The sequence below is a fragment of the Triticum urartu genome, chromosome 6A (genome assembly GCF_056163025.1).
Source record: "Triticum urartu cultivar PI428250 chromosome 6A, HENAU_Tu73, whole genome shotgun sequence".
In the NCBI taxonomy this organism is placed as follows: Eukaryota; Viridiplantae; Streptophyta; class Magnoliopsida; order Poales; family Poaceae; genus Triticum; species Triticum urartu.
The window spans coordinates 582,323,437-582,341,731 of NC_141878.1; the positions used below are offsets into that span (position 1 = coordinate 582,323,437).

Here is an 18,295-nt window from a genome sequence, read left to right on the forward strand (position 1 = left end):
TTAGCTGGACTGCCGGCCTGACCAGCCACGAAACCCATGAGGCCATGAGCACATCCTCCAGATCCTTAAGATAAGCTTCGAAGTAACTGTAATTTGGAAAGGCACGTGGGTTGTGATATGATAAGATAAGAGGGTATGCTCTGTACGTGGTGAAGAGCGAACGTGCAGTACCCGTGCTCGTGCTTTCGGTTTTGTAGCTTGATTAGCGAGCAACAGCACACCGGATCCGTGGCGCAATGGTAGCGCGTCTGACTCCAGATCAGAAGGTTGCGTGTTCGATTCACGTCGGGTTCAATACCCCCGATCCTAATCCGGTCTATTTTTTTTTTAACTTTTTGCCGCAGTTTCATTTCGGACTTCAGATCATATAGATGCAGAAGCAGGGGAGGTGTTGCTCCAGCGACTGAATAAGCACGGCACATATTTGTACCCGATAAAAAGGTATGTTCTTCCTTGGAGTAATTTGGGAGCATTTGGCACCTCCGCAAAATTCAAACTCTGCAAGCCAAAATATTCAAGCTCCCAAAGCAACTCAAAGATGGCCCCATCAAGCAAGCCAGGGGCAGGCGCTTTGTTCTCCAATCATAAATTGAATACCTAATTTTGAATGTTAAATTTGTGTGCAAAGTCACTGACGGTCTACTTAGACTAGTCACAATAGGAGTAACTTAACTAGTAACATCACACATTTCAATACAAGATTGCTTATGTGGCAGTTAATTAATGAGGAGAGAGAGATTTGTGGTAACTTAGCTAGTTACTGTAACATCACACATTTCAAGGCATAATGAGTCTATAGCCTAATAAATGAACTCTTTCATGATACCATTCATATGTTACTATCCACTATGGAGGTAGTAACATAGACTAGTAACATCGGCAAGTTATTACTACTCTATGTTACTCTCCACTGTGAGCAGTCTTAGTTTGACAGTGTATTGTGATTCACCAAGCTCCAACTCTTCCTGGTCACCTCATAGACCGTGTTATTCATTTATTACTAATGATGACACCATTGTTACCACTATAAATAACGACGACATAATGACCAAATTAAGCGGCTTTATCATATATCCATGTAGGAAAGAGAAGACGAAACCACCGTGCAAAACAATCAATCACAATGATTTCATCGAGAATGCATCTGGTGCTCGGTAGGTTAGAGTACTCCTGGCACTTCTAGCTATGGAAACACTATTTTAAAACATGTCCAAATTTCAATAAAAAAATCATGACATACACACATCATGCATCAACCATCATGTCACAAAATTTAAAGCTCAAATGTTGAAAAAGGAAAGATCTAGCTGTGAATGGTAGTTTAATTAAATTGGGATGTAGATTATGGCCAATTATCGCTATGATCGCTGACTTTGTCTTCTTTTTGCCGAGTTACAAATTGAATTTACATTTTATTTTTTGTGACATGATGCATACATGTAGCATCATCATTGCAAAAAAGAAAAATGTTTGAGACTTCTAGACCCCCTCCCCCCTCCACCCTGGATGTTTCTACTCAACCACACTCATCTTTCTAGAAGAAAGAGCCATTCCCCTGCTACCCATCAACCCATCGCCAATATTGCTTCTAAAAGTTGAAGGATTCCTATGTCAATTACGAATAACCTCAAGGCAAGTGTGAAAAGATCGAACAACAATACAAGGAATCATCAAGACTCAAGAATTTTGACCCACAAACATAAAGATGACCTTTGTGACTATGACCCAAGGGGCTTACGTTGTTGGAATAGCTAGTCCTACCTAGGGAAGCAACTAGTCTTCTGTGTCATCTCATTTGAATACAAAACAGGGGAGGACACTAGAGACGAGATTGGGGAGCTTGGGGGTCGAGTCCAAGGAGTCGAGCACAAGTTGCACCAAGGTCGAGGAACAATAATTTGGAGTCGGGCTTGATTTCCAGGAACAATTGAGCCATCAATCAAAATCCTCCGGTGTCACCTTTGTAACATTGGTGTAGATCACACTCCGTCAAGGTGATTGAACATATTTAAGAAAAATCAAAGTGTTAATTTTATCGGTGTACAATAACCTTCCTTATAAGCTCCATACACAACTTTCAGTAGTTATTGTTGCGACTATGTTACTAAAAATCCCCCCTAATCTCATGTTGTCACGATGAAGAAAACATGGCTTCATCTCATTAACAAAAGTTATTTGGTTGTGTACTATAGGAAAACTCAAGAATTTACTTTAAGGGTTGAGTGCATCCCATGGTTTGCATAGACAAAGTTTTGATATATGTTTTTTTTTGGAAAATAGTTGTATAAAATTATGACTTAGGAGTTACATCGTCCTCTGTTCTGAAGGTGTTCTACTTACTTTTCTAAATCGGATGTATGTGGATGGGTTTTAGTGTGTTAATTTGTTCACTCATTTTAGTAAACATGTACTATGTATTGAAATATCCAAAACATCTTATAATTCGCAATGGAGGTAGTACATAGCAAATTTCAATGTCTTGTTCTTTGATCCAAAGGTACGTCTGTATAGAAAACACTACTTCTCATGGACAGCTAGAATATCCTTCTACAAAAAAAACTCTCACTCAATGATTATTTGCAACTAATAGAATATTTGTCAGTAAGCAATACTAGTAGTACTTGAGAGCAAAATGGGGCCGCAAATCGTCCGGTGGTAGCGAGTGCAATTTGTGACGTTTTTTCCAAGGGAGAAGTCGGCCACCCCATCCCTTGTGTCAGTCATGGAAGAGATAGATACGGGTGAGGTATAAAGAGCAGAGAAGAACGCGCCGGAGGTGCTAGCCTAAGTGGCTGCAAAATATTTATTTTATTTATTGCAACCTTATAAGTGACCCATGTGTGGTTGTCTATCTTAATACAACTCTCTGTTTATGTGTTTGAATGAAAACTATGGGCGGGTGGTGGTGGAAGGGGGCATTGCGAGCAGAATGTGTCATTGACTGTGGTGGCTAACTTGGATTGGGAAGGAAGAGTAATATCGATAGAGGTGGTGAACTTGGACGGGGGAGGCAAAGCATCGAAGATCATGTGTACATAAAAGTCAAAAATGGAATAAATAAAGTCTTGAGTAACTAAAATGGGTTTAAAGTGCCATAAATATTCAATGGATAACAAAGGGTCATATAGGAGCTTGTTTGTCTTGTCAACGTTCACCATATTCTGCAGCTATCATTGACTTCATCATCCATGAGTTGCATGTCATGTTTTTCAATTTTATGAGAATACAAAGAATATAATGTTAAGGCAAGATGAATAAGTTTCAAAGCGGTGATAATTCTCGAGTAAGGTCGGGTCAAGAGAATAGAGATGAATAGGGTTAGGGTACATCAAGATATATGCCACTTTATATTTTTGCAAGGAGGTGATGGTTAAGGAGACGGAATGTCGACCAGAAAAAGATGAGGATAGAGAGAATTAGTATTTATCGCTATATGAACAGAGATGGCATGCTTTCATATTCAGCATATATTTATAAATCAAAACAATTATTTCATTGATTTATTTTTGTTTTCTATGGCAACGCACATGCATTTAGCTAGTTTCTCCTAAAAGTTGAAGGATTCCTACGTCAAGAGCGAATAACCTCAAGGCAAGTGTGAAGAGCTCCAACAACAATAGACGGAATCATCAAGACTCAAGAATGTTGGCCCACAAACATAAAGATGACCCTTGTGACTATGACTCAAGGGGCATGCGTTGTCGGAATAGCTAGTCCTACCCAGGGTACCAACTAGTCTTTTTTTTTGAAAACGAAAGGGGCTCGAGCCACCTTTATATTTCAAAACAGGCCGAAGCCTGAGTAGCATACAACATGAGGCTTGTGGGGTGCACTTTAGTGCAAGGCCACAAGATAACCTGATAGAAAAGGAGTTGCTCAGACAGGAGTAGAAGAAGAGGAGAACCGATAGCCAAAAGCCAAAACATAAACAAAAACAAGCTACATTGCTACTAAATCGCCCCAGAACTTGAGGTCCTCCTTGTCTTGCAACTTCCTGGCTCTGTAGGACCAAAGACGGATCATATCTGCGGCATGAAAACGTACGTATGCATCTGTCCAAGATCGTGAGTTGAAAACACGATCGTTACGGGCATGCCAAAGGGAGATGGCACAGGCGGCAAAAGCAACATTCCACTTGCGTTTGTACTGAAGATGAGCAGCAGCTTGCCGGACGAAGGAGAGGATGCCAGGCGCCCTGCCAGCTAACGTAGCAAGTTGAAGGTGCTGCCAGAGAGAGGATGCCGCCCGACAATGTAGCAAAATGTGGTGAACCGACTCCATAGCAGGGCAGATGTCACAACCAGAGTCAGTAGTGATGGCAGCCCAGTTCTTCCTGATCATGTTGTCTCTGGTATTGAGCCGGCCCCAAAAAGCGAGCCATAGGAAGGTTTTATGCTTCAAAGGGATCAGGGCGTCCCAGATCAAGTCATGGAAGACGCAAGAAACACCACGGAAAGTCAGCAGGCTGTAGAAGTAACCTGTGCTCAGATATTTGCCAGTGGCCGACGGCAAGCGAACATCTTTAGCTGACCCATCAGGGGCGAGCGGGGCAAGCAGCTGCTGCAGAAGGACGAGCTCGCGCTCATCAGAACGGGAGAGGTTGGGGTGTAACTGTACTGACCAGGTGCCATCTGAGTATTGTGAGGACACGGAGCAGCAGCGGTTCCTGGCGAAGGAGTATAGAACAGGCAGCAGCAAACGTAGCCTGCCTTCTTCGACCCAAAGATCATGCCAGAAGGAGATGAACTGGCCCGAGCCGAGGATGCATCGTGAGGAGTTAAAGACAAAGGGGATGCAGTCTTTGAAGCCATGCCACAAAGCAGTATCCCTCCCGGAAGGCCCAAGAGGCAAGGTAGACTGACAGTGTTGCAAGGCGAACCATTGGTAGCACGGGATGTCAGAGTGTTGTAGAACCTTGGAGAGAAACTTGCAGAGCATGGCTTGGTTATGAGCTTGCAGGTTTCTCACACCCAGACCTCCATTCTGGCGATGAAGAGTCACCTTGTCCCAGGCCACGAGGCATTGTCCCCCTTTTACTTTGTTCTTTCCTTGCCAAAGGAATGCTCGTAGCAGGCTCTCCAGGGAGCAGATTGACTCCTTAGGCCATGGGAAACATGCCATGAAGTATGTAGGAATGCCAGCCAGCACAGAGTTGATGAGGGTGAGCCTCCCACCTAGAGAGAGGAAGGTGGCCAGCCAGCCTGACAAATGACGATCCACCTTGTGGATAACAGGAAGCAGCAACCCATGCGTGATCTTGTTGAGTGACAAGGGCAGACCAAGGTAGGTGCAGGGGGTGGAGGAGATGGGGCAACCAAGCAGACCGGCACTAAAGTGCTTTTGTGAAAATTAATAGTCAAACCGGAGAAGGCTGAGAAGGAGTTGAGGATGTCCTTGATGATCGTGGCCTGCTGCATGTCCCCCTTGAAGATGATCAAAGTGTCATCCGCGTACTGCAGCACAGGAAAGAAACAGTCGGCGTTGAGTGGATGTTGCAGAGACCCACTTTGGAAATGCAGACAGCATAGTCTTTGCAACACATCTGCCACCAACAGAAAGAGATAAGGCGACAAGGAGTCACCCTGCCGAAAACCACGCTTGGCAAGGATGGGTGGGCCCAGCTCCCCGTTGATCATGACTCTGGAGCTGGCAGAGGAGAGCAAGTTGTCGACCCACTGCCTCCATTGTTGTGGGAAACCCCGTGCTTCCATAACCTGCTTGAGACAGTCCCAGCTGACGCTATCGAAGGCTTTGTGGAAGTCGAGCTTCAACGCAACAACAGGCAGTTTTCTTTTGTGAGCACACTAAATTAACTCCGCAGCCAACGCAAAATTTTCGACAATGGAGCGTCCTTTCAGAAACCCAGACTGTAAGGAGTGCACTGCGTTGGCTGCGGAGTTAATTCAGTGTGCTCACAAAAGAATTGGTGACCTACAAAAGTGATACATAGCAAATTGCGATGCCCTGTTCTTTGATCCAAAGGTACGTCTGTATGGAAAACATTAATTCTCACGGACAACTAGAATATCCTTCTTCCAAAAAAGCGCTCTCATGAATTCAATGATTATTTGCAACTAATAGAATATCCGTCACTAAGCAATACTAATAGTACTTGAGAGCAAAATGGGGCCTCAAATCGTCGGGCGGTAGCGAGGGCAAATCGTGACGTTTGGTTTCTCCACCGTATGTGCATCGTCTCCAATGGCCTACGAGCTTGGGTGTAAGCATGGACGTTTGTGTATGTACATATGGGTGAGAGGCACTAGTCCCATGGCTGGCGTGAATCACACTCACAAGTGGAAATTGCGAGAGCTCACATCACAAAAGGACACGGGCATCTTCCTACGAGCATAGGGACATGATGGATCAGAATTGGGCACAGTGCACACACGCGTCCAGGCCGGGAAGGCACTGGATATCCAGGTCTCGCGTATTCACACTGGCACGTTATACACAGCCACACACTGATCTATCTGGCAGATTACCTGGCAGCCAGTACGTGCCGCGAGGCCGATCTTGCTGGCTATAAAATGCTGCCCGGCGCTTCGAGAGAGAGTGAAAGGCAAGACTGGGAAGATCATAGAGAGAGCCAGCCATGTACACTACCAAGAGGTGCATTGCCACGGCCATCGTGGTGGTGCTCTGGCTCCAGGCCGCCGCGGACGCCCGCCGCCTCTCCCCTGGCGGCGTGATCCGGCTTCCGAGCGATGGCAGAGGTTCGTGACTGACACAAGTGCCCGTGAACTACTGTTTGTTGCCATAATGCATGACATTTTTGTAATGTCGAAAAATGTCTTGCATTACGGGCCGGAGGGACTACATGCTATTTCTACTTCGTTTATTGCTTATCACGGATGGACTCACTGTAAGCATGGAAGATCTCAGGTGATTCTGTTGATCAAGTCGGGTCGTCAAAGGTGATCGGCATAGAGGATCCATTCTATACTTGTCCGGATGGCAAGGTGCTGAAATGCAGAGTCATTGCGTTACAATGGTATTGTGGTTGCGTGCGTGAAAAAGGTGTTGGCCCCGCTGGTCAAGCCATGTCGGCGGTGGCGGGCTCGCCGAGGAAGATCGGTGAGGAGATGCTGTCGCGGAAGAACTATTGTTATTGTTAGAAAAAAAATTCTTAATTGGAACATTTTAACTAACTATTGTGCCACGTGGATAAACTAACTCACGGATGGCCTCAGGTGGTCCTACCGATCAAGTCCAAGTGACAAAGGTGCTCAACGATCTAGAGCCGTGGTGGCCGTGTCCGGACGGCACAGTACAGAAATGTGAACTCGTTGCATTCAAAATCTATTGCAAGTGCGTGCCTAAAGACGGTGCAGGTCTCACCGGTCCATCCATGTCGGCGCCGGCGCACTCGGCGAGGAAGAAGGACGGCAACGATGTCGCCGTGAGCGACGGTAACTAGCTAGCGCGTGCGCCTGTGCGACATGCTAGAAATATACTCTCTTTGTCCGAATCACTTGTCTTAGATTTGTCTAAACACATTAGGATGGGGGTAAATATACTTAAAGCAATAGTAATAAGGTCCAGCACATATGGTTGCATGGACACCCTTTCCCGTTTTGTTATACTACTAGTCGTACGCATGTGCGTTTATGTACGCACACCACGTATATGGCAAATCAGGGCTAGCACACACGCTCTCTAGATCATCAGGATGTATTTTTGAAGTGTCGCCAGCTCCTGTGTATGCATGTTTTTACATATATAATAAATGGAATAATGGCTACTACGCACGGCCCCCTTTTTTAACCCGTCACTCCGTTGATTTCACTCCATGTCAACGTCTGCCGATGGAACAACCTCCTTCGTTCTCCGTTGGCCTCATTTCGTCGGCTGCGTCAGCAGTCGATTCATGACAAAGCTAGTGATCTACTGTACATTCCTCTCTATCTATTCTAGATTAGCGTGGTCCTGATGTCCGGCCCAGTGCTGTCTGTGAACGTTCTCCATCCATCTTGATACACACATGCTTTCGATGCTGGAGCTTGGACGGTGGCGCTTGGGCGTCGATCCTTTCGGAAGGTGTTGCTATTGAAAAGTCTCATTGTCCGTGTCGTGCTATGACATGATTGGTACAGATATTATCGTTGTTGTAATTTGTCGACCACAGATCTGATCACTTTAGATTTCTTTTTCTTTTTTTCTTCAGCTGCATCGCTTTGTTTTTATATGACTTTGCTAGTTGTTGGCGCGTTTTTTATGTGTGCGTTAATGACAATTGTGTGCATCCTAACTGTAAAGAGGCCGAATATGTGCTCTTTGTGTTTGTATCATCTTGATGCTTCATTTTGAGCCAATAAAATTCACCCTCTATAAAAAAATCATTTTTTCATAAAAGGCATTTTTTTATTAACTAAGTAGCAATCGAGGGATATAATCATAATGAGTGACCGAAGCTATATTCCTCTTCTATCTATCTAGATTAGCATGCTCTTGATGCCCGGCCCAGTGCTGTCTTCGTATGTTCTCCATCCATCTTGATACACACATGTAAGCCCTTCCACATGCTACAAAAAATTACGGAACATAGTGTGTTTGCTAAATAAGAATGCAGAACGGAATACGGCATGCCAACTTCCCCAACGTTCTCTCTAAAAGATGCACAACATATGGGCCGTTCCATGTGAAATTTCTACTGCAATATTTATGCTTCCAACTTATGAAGCAGATGTTGCATATCTTGCATAAACTCGGACGCAAACACAAAACCATAAGCCACCCACCGCACCGCACACACCCTACAGGCTACAGCTACAGAACGACAGCAAGAGTAAAAAGTCAACTGAACTGGAAACTATATCTTTTTCACCTCACCAATGAGAGGAAGATCACTTCATCAACATTTAACAGTCCAGTACATCGGCAAGGCACGCAGGATACAACAACAAGAATGATATCGCCCAGATTTCTGGCAATAATCCTCCTACCAAGACCACACAAACCTGACACATGACAACCGAACTGCGGTTTCCAAAAATTAGACAGCACCTGCCAGCCACGCCGCCGGCCCATCGCCCTTTCTTCTAGGGAAGCAGGGCAGCTCAAGGCAGATTACAAACATCATCAGACTACCAGAGAGAGAGTCACTGGCTGGGACTCTGTCGGAAAACTGTACACTGACCAGAGGCAAGAATGGACGGGGGCGAATCAGCGAATGGCATTCCCCCTAGCCTCTGTCTCATCAAGTCTAAAAAACCGAAGCTAACAGTCGGTCTAACGCTAGTTTATCAAATCAATGGCGAGGCCGCCGCCCATGCTCGCTGAAGCTGCCTCTTGACCAGTGAGACGGGGAGAGCTTCCTGATTTGCAGAGGGGCTGATCTACTCTGGGATGCTGGTTTTTGTACACGGCCGCCCGTCGATGCTGCCGAGTAAGGGCCACCTTCACGCTCCTGCCTCGCTTCTATTCGGCCAGAGCTGTACTCCATGTTTATGAATGGCGAAGGGTTCCGGTAGTCCAGGCACCCGGAAGCTCCGCTGTTCCACCAGCTGCCGCTACCACTGTCAAAGATGAAGCCCGCCGGGAGGTCGTCGTCCGGGTCACATGATGACTCCCTGTGGCTGTAGGAATCACCGACGGCCTCCTCTGCATCATTGTAAATCAGCTTCAGTGCCTGGACTACTTCACCCATGAACGGCCTCTGTGACGGATCGCTGTGAACGCACACCGAAGCGATGGACGCCACTTTGGCTACGTTGTCGAATTTGTAGTTGCCGTTCAGAGAAGGGTCGATCAGCCTCTCCAAGCCCTCTCTATTGCCTAGAAGAGGACGAGCCCAAGTCACAAGGTTCTCAGGATCCATGTTGTCGGAGATGCCTACGGGCTTCCTTCCTGATAAAAGCTCCAGCAAGACAACCCCATAACTGTAGACATCGCTCTTGACAAGAAGATGCCCTGTCATGGCATACTCTGGAGCAACATACCTGCATGATCAACAGAGAAATTTTAGCTTTTGAAAGCCAAGGATAATTAGAATGGAATTAAGACAAGCTACTCTTGAGCAAATTTATGTACCGAAATTCATATAGCTTTAGAGAAGTGTAATTCATGAACGACCCTACCAAGCATTATTGTTGTTTGACATGAAGACATTCTTACAATATCAACAAATGTGTATGGAAGGCAGTATTAATCACAAAGAGACACAAAATCATTCGATCACAGCATCACAAAATACCAAAAGAATAGGTGCTATATATATCATTTATTTTCATTAATAGTGTGTATTGACGATATTATAGGGGCTGGACATAAGCGAAGTTTCTTACCCGAAAGTGCCCATTACCCTTGTGGAAATGGGATTGATTCCATTGGTTGCTTCCCTTGCTAATCCAAAATCGGTAACCTTGGGAGTGAAATCATCCTCCAGCAATATATTGCTACCTTTGAAGTCGCGGTGTATGACATGTGGGTTTGAATCTTCATGTAGGTACGCCAGGCCTCTAGCAGCACCCAAAGCAATTTTCATCCTGACATCCCAGTTCAGCATGCCCTTATCCTTGTCAGCACCTGGACACACAAAGGATCAGATTAACACAAAGAGTCATGCTGAGTGTACACACTCCTAATCCTAGGCTTACATGTGGCAGTGATAATTATGAGGTCAATTTTTGTTTTCTAAGATAGCTCACTGCTTTCTTTGAGACACGCCACTGGAGAAAGTTCAGATGTTAGTAGATTAGTAACGGTAGTTGATCCTGTTTCATCCATGCAGTTTTCTTTACTCATATCATTAATGAGATAATATTCTGATCTTTCAAAAAAAGATAATATAGTGCAGCGTTTTGGACCTTTTGGCATCGGGTTCCATGGAGCCCAGAATTTGAAAATAAACAAAAATGTTATTTCAAAGTTCCAAACAAAAGTTGAAATTGTTTCTACGAGTACATATGGATGTTCTCTGTGTATATGTAAATTTTCCTAAATAATAGGATATACACATTAGAAAGTTAGTACAGATATACTACACATCTATATACGATATACACATTAGAAACTTAGTACAGATATACTACACATCTATATGTGCAATGCCCAAAAAAGACAAAAATAAGCCCATTTTTGTTCATGTATTTGTCCTTTTATATGCATCACATACAAATATGTACATTAATGAAACTTAGTACAGCTATACTACACATCTATATCTACACATAATCGAGCTATAAAGTTAATATTTTTGAACTTCTCTTTACAGTCCTCCCTAGAGCCCGTCCTCCAAAGCGACTTTCTGAATTTTGAAATCTTATAACAAGAATAGCAGCTGGTCCTGCCAATCTAAGCTTAGCTAAAAGAAATTGTTGGACCAGACTCATCTAGTCATTCTACTACCTCCTTTCCGGTTTATTAGGCCTGCGTGTATATCTAGGTTGAGAAGTAGATCAACGTAATACAAGTTATATATCACAAAAAATATATCATTAGAAACTTTAAATTGTATACTTTCTAATGGATAATTTTTGGACTATACAACTCATCCTATGTTGGTCAAATTATTGATCTAGGGATATGCTCAACAGCGCAAGCCTAATAAACTGGAAAAGAGGTAGTATTACGAGAAAATTGGACGCTTAGTTAAATATTTCCATTTTGGCTGCTATGCATTAATATATACGAATTTCTTGCTATGGTTTCACTAGTTAAGACTTACCAAACATAGCATGTATTACTAATACTAGAACATACCATGAAGATGGGATTCCACACTTCCGTTGCGTATAAGCTCGTAAACAAGACACCTTTTTGCACGTTCAGTGCAAATGCCAATCAATTTGACGAGATTACGATGGTGCAATCGACTGAGCATTTCCACCTCCGCGATGAACTCACGGTCACCACTCCTGTCCTCTCTTGTGAGCATTTTAACAGCGATCTCGTTTCCATCATCCATGGTCCCGTGATAAACACGCCCAAATCCACCTTGACCCAAAACTCTTCTTGAACTAAAACCATCAGTAGCCTTTTCAAGCTGTGCAAGCGAAAATGTCTTCACTGATGCGGCACAAGTGGCCACTGTTGAGAGCATTGACGCTGATGCAGAGCTCACCAAGCTAGTTGACTGAGATCTGCCACCTGTGTACCACACATTAGGTCGTTAGCAACTTAGCATAACTGCCATTACTAGCGAATTTTGTTGTGAAACAGGGGGTTATAGGTTTTAAAAAGTTCATGTGCCATGCATGCAAAGTGACATTCTTTTTTCACAATAGGGGGTAACTAACAAATATTAAAACGGTTATTTCCACGCAGAACATAGGCACATAGGACATAGCATATGAGAACTCTAGACTAAAATATATATTTTTATCAATTTTAGGATTCGGACAAATTTATAAAAAGAAGTGTCCAATTGTTCTGCCTCGCCGATAAGTGTAAGTCTGATTACCAATATCTATGTGGCAATAGAATCATTCAAGTGGAAATATTACCCACCAGTAAATATTATAAATATCCCTATTGCCCACATGAAGATGATCTTAACGTGGTTAAAGGGAGAAGTTCCCTCCCTTAAATGTACATTGTCATGTAGAAATGAGGAACCCTGTGGAGCTTGCTCTAACCATAGTTTTCGAGTCGACGAGTCGTTCTGGGGTAGCGACTCTTGAATAGTCCACCCTGCAGATGCGAGTAGTCGTGACTCGTCGACTAGTCAACACGTTGTTGAGTCGACTTTTTTACGACTCGACTTTTTTTACGACTCAACGACTAGTCCCGACTAGTCGTTCGACTCAAAAACAGGGGCTCTAACCAACTGCCCACTACGTGGTTCTCAAGATGATCGTAACAGATTCTTGTATAAAGCCGGCAAATGTCTGTGTGTTGCTATACTGGGGAAATTATACTGTATATTCAAGAATATCTTTAATTTCCCCTGCGAAAAAAAGAATATCTTTAATTTTACCATCTGTGCCATATCAAGATATTCATATAGGCTCCTAACCATTTGTGTGAAATCCAACATGTAATGTAACCCGAAGGTGAACAGACAATCACCACCAATTGGCGGCATATTTATGGGAGTGTAGATACTTTACATAGTATCATGTTTTTATGCTTTTAACTAGTGTATTTTTGTAAGAAAAATGATCAAGGTTGTATCTTGAAGACGATCTAAAATAAAAGAATCAGGAACAATGCTTTCTTCACTCTTTGGTAACGGGTGTAAGTAGGTAAATTTGATCTATCACGGGAATAACTGAAATATCATTTGTGCACAGCCAACAAGAACACTCTATTAAAGGATTCTAACATTGCCCATCAGGTTTCAAAATATGTGTACAATGGTTAAAGTAGCAACAATAATAAATAGCATACTTAACGACAACAAAAGCTGTCGATTTTACCATGTCTTCTTTTAACTGACGGGGTGATCACATGGTTCCCAGCTTCATGAAAGCGCTTAAGTTTCTTCCATTTTACTATTAAAATAATGAGCGCAATGCATGCCACGATTAGTACCAGAGAGGACCCTGCAACTACCACGATGATCCAGCTATCTAATTTCTTCTTCTGATGGTGCACATCTGCGGTTATAGGGTATTCTTCATTTCCTGGAGGACCTGACGTAAGAGATGACATAGCTGGTGGTGCAGGTCCCAGCCCTGCAGTGATGACATTGCGCATCTAAATCATAAATTCAAGTAAATAACCTAAGAAGCAAATACTCCACACAGAGGTTTCTTACCTGGATAGGTAATATTTATAACCTCGTAAGCTCCAAAAACAGATGAATTAATCTGAACCTTTTTATTCCAGAACCTATCTGATATTAGTGATGCAGTATAGCGATCAAAATGTTCTCTTAGTGGCACCAAATAAAAGGTGACTCTTGTCTTCTGGTCATCTTGGACACTTGGAATAGCAGCCATAATCTTCACTTGGCTCTGTTTAAGAAAGGTGCCAGCTGCAACTTCAACTTCCAATTCTGCTGTGTGCATGAATAGTAAATATGGAGCTACAGCAATGTCAACAATAACACTAAGGGGCATCACACAGCCACAGGGGGAACCGATCGGTGTTGAACTCAATGGCTCAGTACAAACAGTGCTAGAGCAACCTGCTGAAGGTACCAAAAAAAAACTATTCAACACAAAAAGTTACAACAAAACAAACAAGCTTATACTCTGATCAACAATTAGTCTGCATGTCAAAAGCAGCAGTACTAAAAAGAATAGTCCAGAGGGATGGATAATATCTGGGATTAGGTGAACTAACTCGAGGATGCAGTATGAAATTGTAAACATAAATGGCAAACCTTCAGGTGGGAGAGATAGGGATGGCGGAGGGGCATGGTGTGGGCGTCTGTGGTGTTTGTGTGAATGCACAGCGATGCCTGTAAGAATAGCAGATATTAAATAATTGATAGTTTATGGGAAATTTAAGCATGAACTTTTAGCACTGACGTTGTCACGGTTACATACCAGGAGATCTTGGAGACAGCACTGCAGGAGAAAATGCCGGGGAAATTCGAGGTCCAAACACTCTTGCTTCAGGGGGATTTGACGGATGTGGCGCTGGACTAGGCTGTATGTTTGCTGGAGAACGAAAGGTAATAAGTTTACGTTTGACAGAAACGAATTGCAAAAATCTCATAAGAGAAAAACTTCGACCAACCATATGGGTAGCATCATGTTCAGATTAACATATACACTTTCAAATGGTTACTTCAAGAAGCTCAGGCACACTGTACAATCGTACATTTGCATTTGCGACCTATATAGGCAATGCCCGTTGGCAGTGTCTATTTCTAAAATAAGAGCATATGAACTGGAAAGGTAATAAGACATTTTCTAGAAGTTTTGTTCTGCATCTGGAAATGTTTGAATTCTGCGTATGTTCTCAATTTATCCAAATTTTACATCACAGTGACACTTTTTATTCCTCATACATGGAATCAAAACATGAAATGCCTTTCCAGCGCATGCTGCTGCTGTGTCATGCACTTTTTGGAGTTTTGAGTGAAAGTTAGCATTTCACTCAAATTCTAGCAGTTGGTTAGGAGGCACTGGCTTGGGTGAGGTGTGTGCGTGTGGTGGTGTCACTGGTGTGTGTTCACGTGTGCGTCGTCCTTGTAATCGCCAAAAAAAAAGGCTTCATGGTTGCGATCCAAAGCTAAGAGCATGAGAGACACCAAGTGCAATAACTATTCCAGAAAGTAACGGTGTTAGTAATTAACTCCGAGAATGACACTGAATTGGTACCCAAACGTGTCCGATACGTTTTGGCGGGTATCAGAACGTATTCGAGTATTCAGACGTATCTAACCCCTGATACGCTGGTTTCCTGCCGTATCCTTGCAACTTATAGCTGCCAATCAAGAGGGGTCATCATACTACACTCAGCTATTGTCGATAGCTTCACCGGGATGGAAGAATACAACTATAAAATCTAGTACCACAGATTTAGTTAAGAGAAGATCGGCAAGTGTTACTTGCAAGCAAAGCAAGTGTTGGCTGACTATTAAGAGACCATACTACATGTCGGATTCGAACTATTGCGCGCCTTTTACCTTAAGGTTTTGTGCTGTGGTCTCTTGGCTGGTTTTTCACACAGATGGGCACCCCCCTGTGCTGTTTTACGCGCGCCACAAACCCAAATTAAACTCAAAAATGCATGTACAGGGTCCAGTGTAGTGCTCCAGCGGCAGTGGGAGCACAAACTGTCCACCAGTCCCATGCCTCCTTGGCATAAGGAACAAGCAGTGGTAGCCATTGTCATCTGTTACTTTCAGGCATGAAAAAACAATGTCAGGCTAAAACCGCCTTCCCTCTCACAGACCGTACACAGAGCTCCAGCCGCATGTACCCACCTTGCTGGATCCTTCCTCTAGTAGTCAAAACCATCGATCATGGCAGAATCTAGAAACAATACTGTCGGGCATACCTCTGACAGAGAGCAGAATTCCCCTAATAATACACGGCGCTCACGCACACGGACCGACAGAACCCCCACCCGAACCCCAATTCCCAGCTTCCCCCAATCCCCAGAGCACGCGACAGCAACGTCGCATCTTGCTGCTGCTGCTGCTATGTCCACCGTCCACTCCACAGGCTAGTGACGAGGAGCTGGAATTCGCACCGAAAATGCCGCCCCCACGGGCGCAAGCAACCCCCACGCCCTCACTCCAAACCTAACCCCACCCCACCCGACTCGGAGCGCGCAACACAAGCGCGGCCGCGGAGCAGAGCGAGCCACCAACCCCGCCCCGCCCCGCCCGCCCGAACTCCCCAAACCCAAACCCAACCCAACGAGAGCGCGGTCCGAAACCAAGCAAGCGGAGCAAGGAAGGAAGGGAGCGAGTGGACAAGCATACCGTGGAGCGCGGAGGCGGCGGCGGGGAGGAGCAGGAGCACCCGCAGCAGGAGGAAGAGGAGCCCTCCGCGGCGGCCCATCGCGTCCCGGGTGCCCGGCGCGCGCGCTACGCCATTGCCGTCGCCCGCGCGGCGGATCTGGGCGCGGCGTCGACGGGGGTCTTAGGTCGGCGAGGCCTGCGGCGAGCGAGAGGAGAGGCGATGCGAGGGGCGCTGGAGGTGGGGGAGGGAGGGAGGGGGAAGGCAATAAATTTTGGGCGCTGGGGTGGGCTGGTTTGCTTAACCTCGGAAGCAAAGGAGAGGAAAGGAAGGTGTTAATTCCCTACTGGAGTTAATGCGCTCCGCTGCTCATCCTAATCGCAGACGCGGGGTTAGTGGGGGATGAGAAGATGGATTACGAATCCATCCATCCATCCATCCGGCGAGCCGCGCTTTACCGGTGGCGGGGAGGAGACGGGGCAAAGAGGGAGGGAAGAAGGGAGCCGCTCGCTTTGACTGTCTCTGGCGGACCGACGCGGCTGCGTTGGAGCCTTGCCCCTCTTGGGATGGGAAGCTCGGGTCGGCCGGTGTCAACGCGGCCAGACCGTCGTCCGTGCACGCTTGGACTGAGACTACTGACACGACAGCCTTTTTATCCGGGCCGTGCGACTTTGTGTGCGCGAATCTTGCTTGTTTTTACATGTTTTTCGGGTAATGTTGAGTGCTCCGACGACCTTGCTACACACAGCCAAATTTTATCCATGTTTATTTTTTATTATATTTTTGCGGGTTATCCAGATGATGTTTCCGTGTAGCAAATGGGTGTATCATCAGCGGCGAAAATGGGTACCGATGTTTTCAGCCCTTACCTTGATGGTGGAGGGAGGATGAGGGTGTGGTTATGGATTAACGACTTAGAACAATGTACTTGTATAATTGAATGATAATGTTGAATTGCATTACCGTCAATGCATGATTAATCATGTACTCCCTCTGTTTCCAAATAAGTGTCATTGATTTTACGAGGGTATCATCGTTGTGGTACTATATATTTTATTCCCGCTATCTGTGGTTATTAGCATGTTATTTACTCGAGACGGGGCCATAAATTGGACTCTTCTCACGTCTCGGTGTGCTTGATTGGATGCATCAAATGAAACGTAAGGGAACGGTCCTGTTAGTTGGGCCGATCCCGGTGTTCGGTGAGGTGGTTCCGCTAAAGGGAATATTCCCCTGGTATGCGGAACCACATGGGTAACGCCAATTTGGCCGAACGACTCGAATCATCGCTTACACATCCGTGCACACGTCGGCATGTGACGTCTGGCCTTGGCATTCGGTCACCGCAATGGAGGAAAAAACCAAGCCTTTCTCCCCTCAGCCTCCAACGCATCCGTTTGACCTCAAAAGTTTGTAATGCCACCTCGTTCACCGCTTACCTTGAGAAGGAAGGGTGAGTGGGTAGGGCAGGGGCGACGTTGCAATTATGGATCGACGACTTGGAGCATGCCTAGTTAGGGCTCCTTTGATTCAAAGGAATTCTATAGGATTTCTGGAGGATTGAAATCCTTAAGAATTTTTCCTATGTTGGTCCTTTGATTCATAGGATTGGATCCCATAGAAAATTTTCCTATGGAATCTTTTGTACTACATTTCATAGGAAATCTAACATCCACTCCAACCTCTTTTTACAATTCCTTTGCTTTTCCTGTGCCATCAAACACTCCATGCTAATCCTGTAGGATTCATGTGTGCATGCCACTCCAACCCTATACTTTTCCTATTCCTACGATTTAAAAATCCTGTGAATCAAAGAGGGCCTTAGTATAGGGTAAAGTTTGTAATGCCACCTCGTTCACCGCTTACCTTGAGAAGGAAGGGTGAGTGGGTGGGGCAGGGGCGATGTTGCAATTATGGATCGACAACTTGGAGCGTGCCTAGTTAGTATAGGGTAAGTCAAACATGTAACGGGGCTGGCGTGCCTTCAT

At 44.8% G+C, this 18,295-nt stretch overlaps 2 protein-coding genes and 1 non-coding gene across 4 annotated transcripts; 2 read left to right on the forward strand and 1 right to left on the reverse strand.

Moving 5' to 3' along the window:
* Window positions 1-222: 222 nt before the first annotated feature.
* Window positions 223-294, forward strand: TRNAW-CCA (transfer RNA tryptophan (anticodon CCA)). The gene has a single exon. It is a non-coding gene; the product is annotated as a tRNA-Trp (tRNA).
* Window positions 295-6,555: 6,261 nt separating this feature from the next.
* On the forward strand, window positions 6,556-7,577 carry LOC125512993 (uncharacterized). Its single transcript, XM_048678041.2, has 3 exons — window positions 6,556-6,716; window positions 6,886-7,077; window positions 7,194-7,577. The coding sequence occupies exons 1-3, from the start codon at window positions 6,596-6,598 to the stop codon at window positions 7,418-7,420; spliced, it is 540 nt and encodes a 179-aa protein (XP_048533998.1). The 5' UTR covers window positions 6,556-6,595; the 3' UTR covers window positions 7,421-7,577.
* A 1,224-nt stretch (window positions 7,578-8,801) lies between these two features.
* LOC125515388 (receptor-like serine/threonine-protein kinase ALE2) lies at window positions 8,802-16,835 on the reverse strand. Of its 2 annotated transcripts, none has more exons than XM_048680853.2 (8): window positions 16,331-16,835; window positions 14,439-14,552; window positions 14,273-14,350; window positions 13,703-14,074; window positions 13,362-13,619; window positions 11,704-12,090; window positions 10,287-10,527; window positions 8,802-9,941 (listed from the first exon to the last, which is right to left on the reverse strand). In XM_048680853.2, the coding sequence occupies exons 1-8, from the start codon at window positions 16,407-16,409 to the stop codon at window positions 9,251-9,253; spliced, it is 2,220 nt and encodes a 739-aa protein (XP_048536810.1). In that variant the 5' UTR covers window positions 16,410-16,835; the 3' UTR covers window positions 8,802-9,250. The 2 variants fall into 2 exon arrangements, with proteins under 2 accessions (XP_048536810.1, XP_048536809.1); XM_048680852.2 differs by having other exon boundaries at window positions 13,703-14,077; window positions 16,331-16,833.
* Between the last annotated feature and the right edge of the window lie 1,460 nt (window positions 16,836-18,295).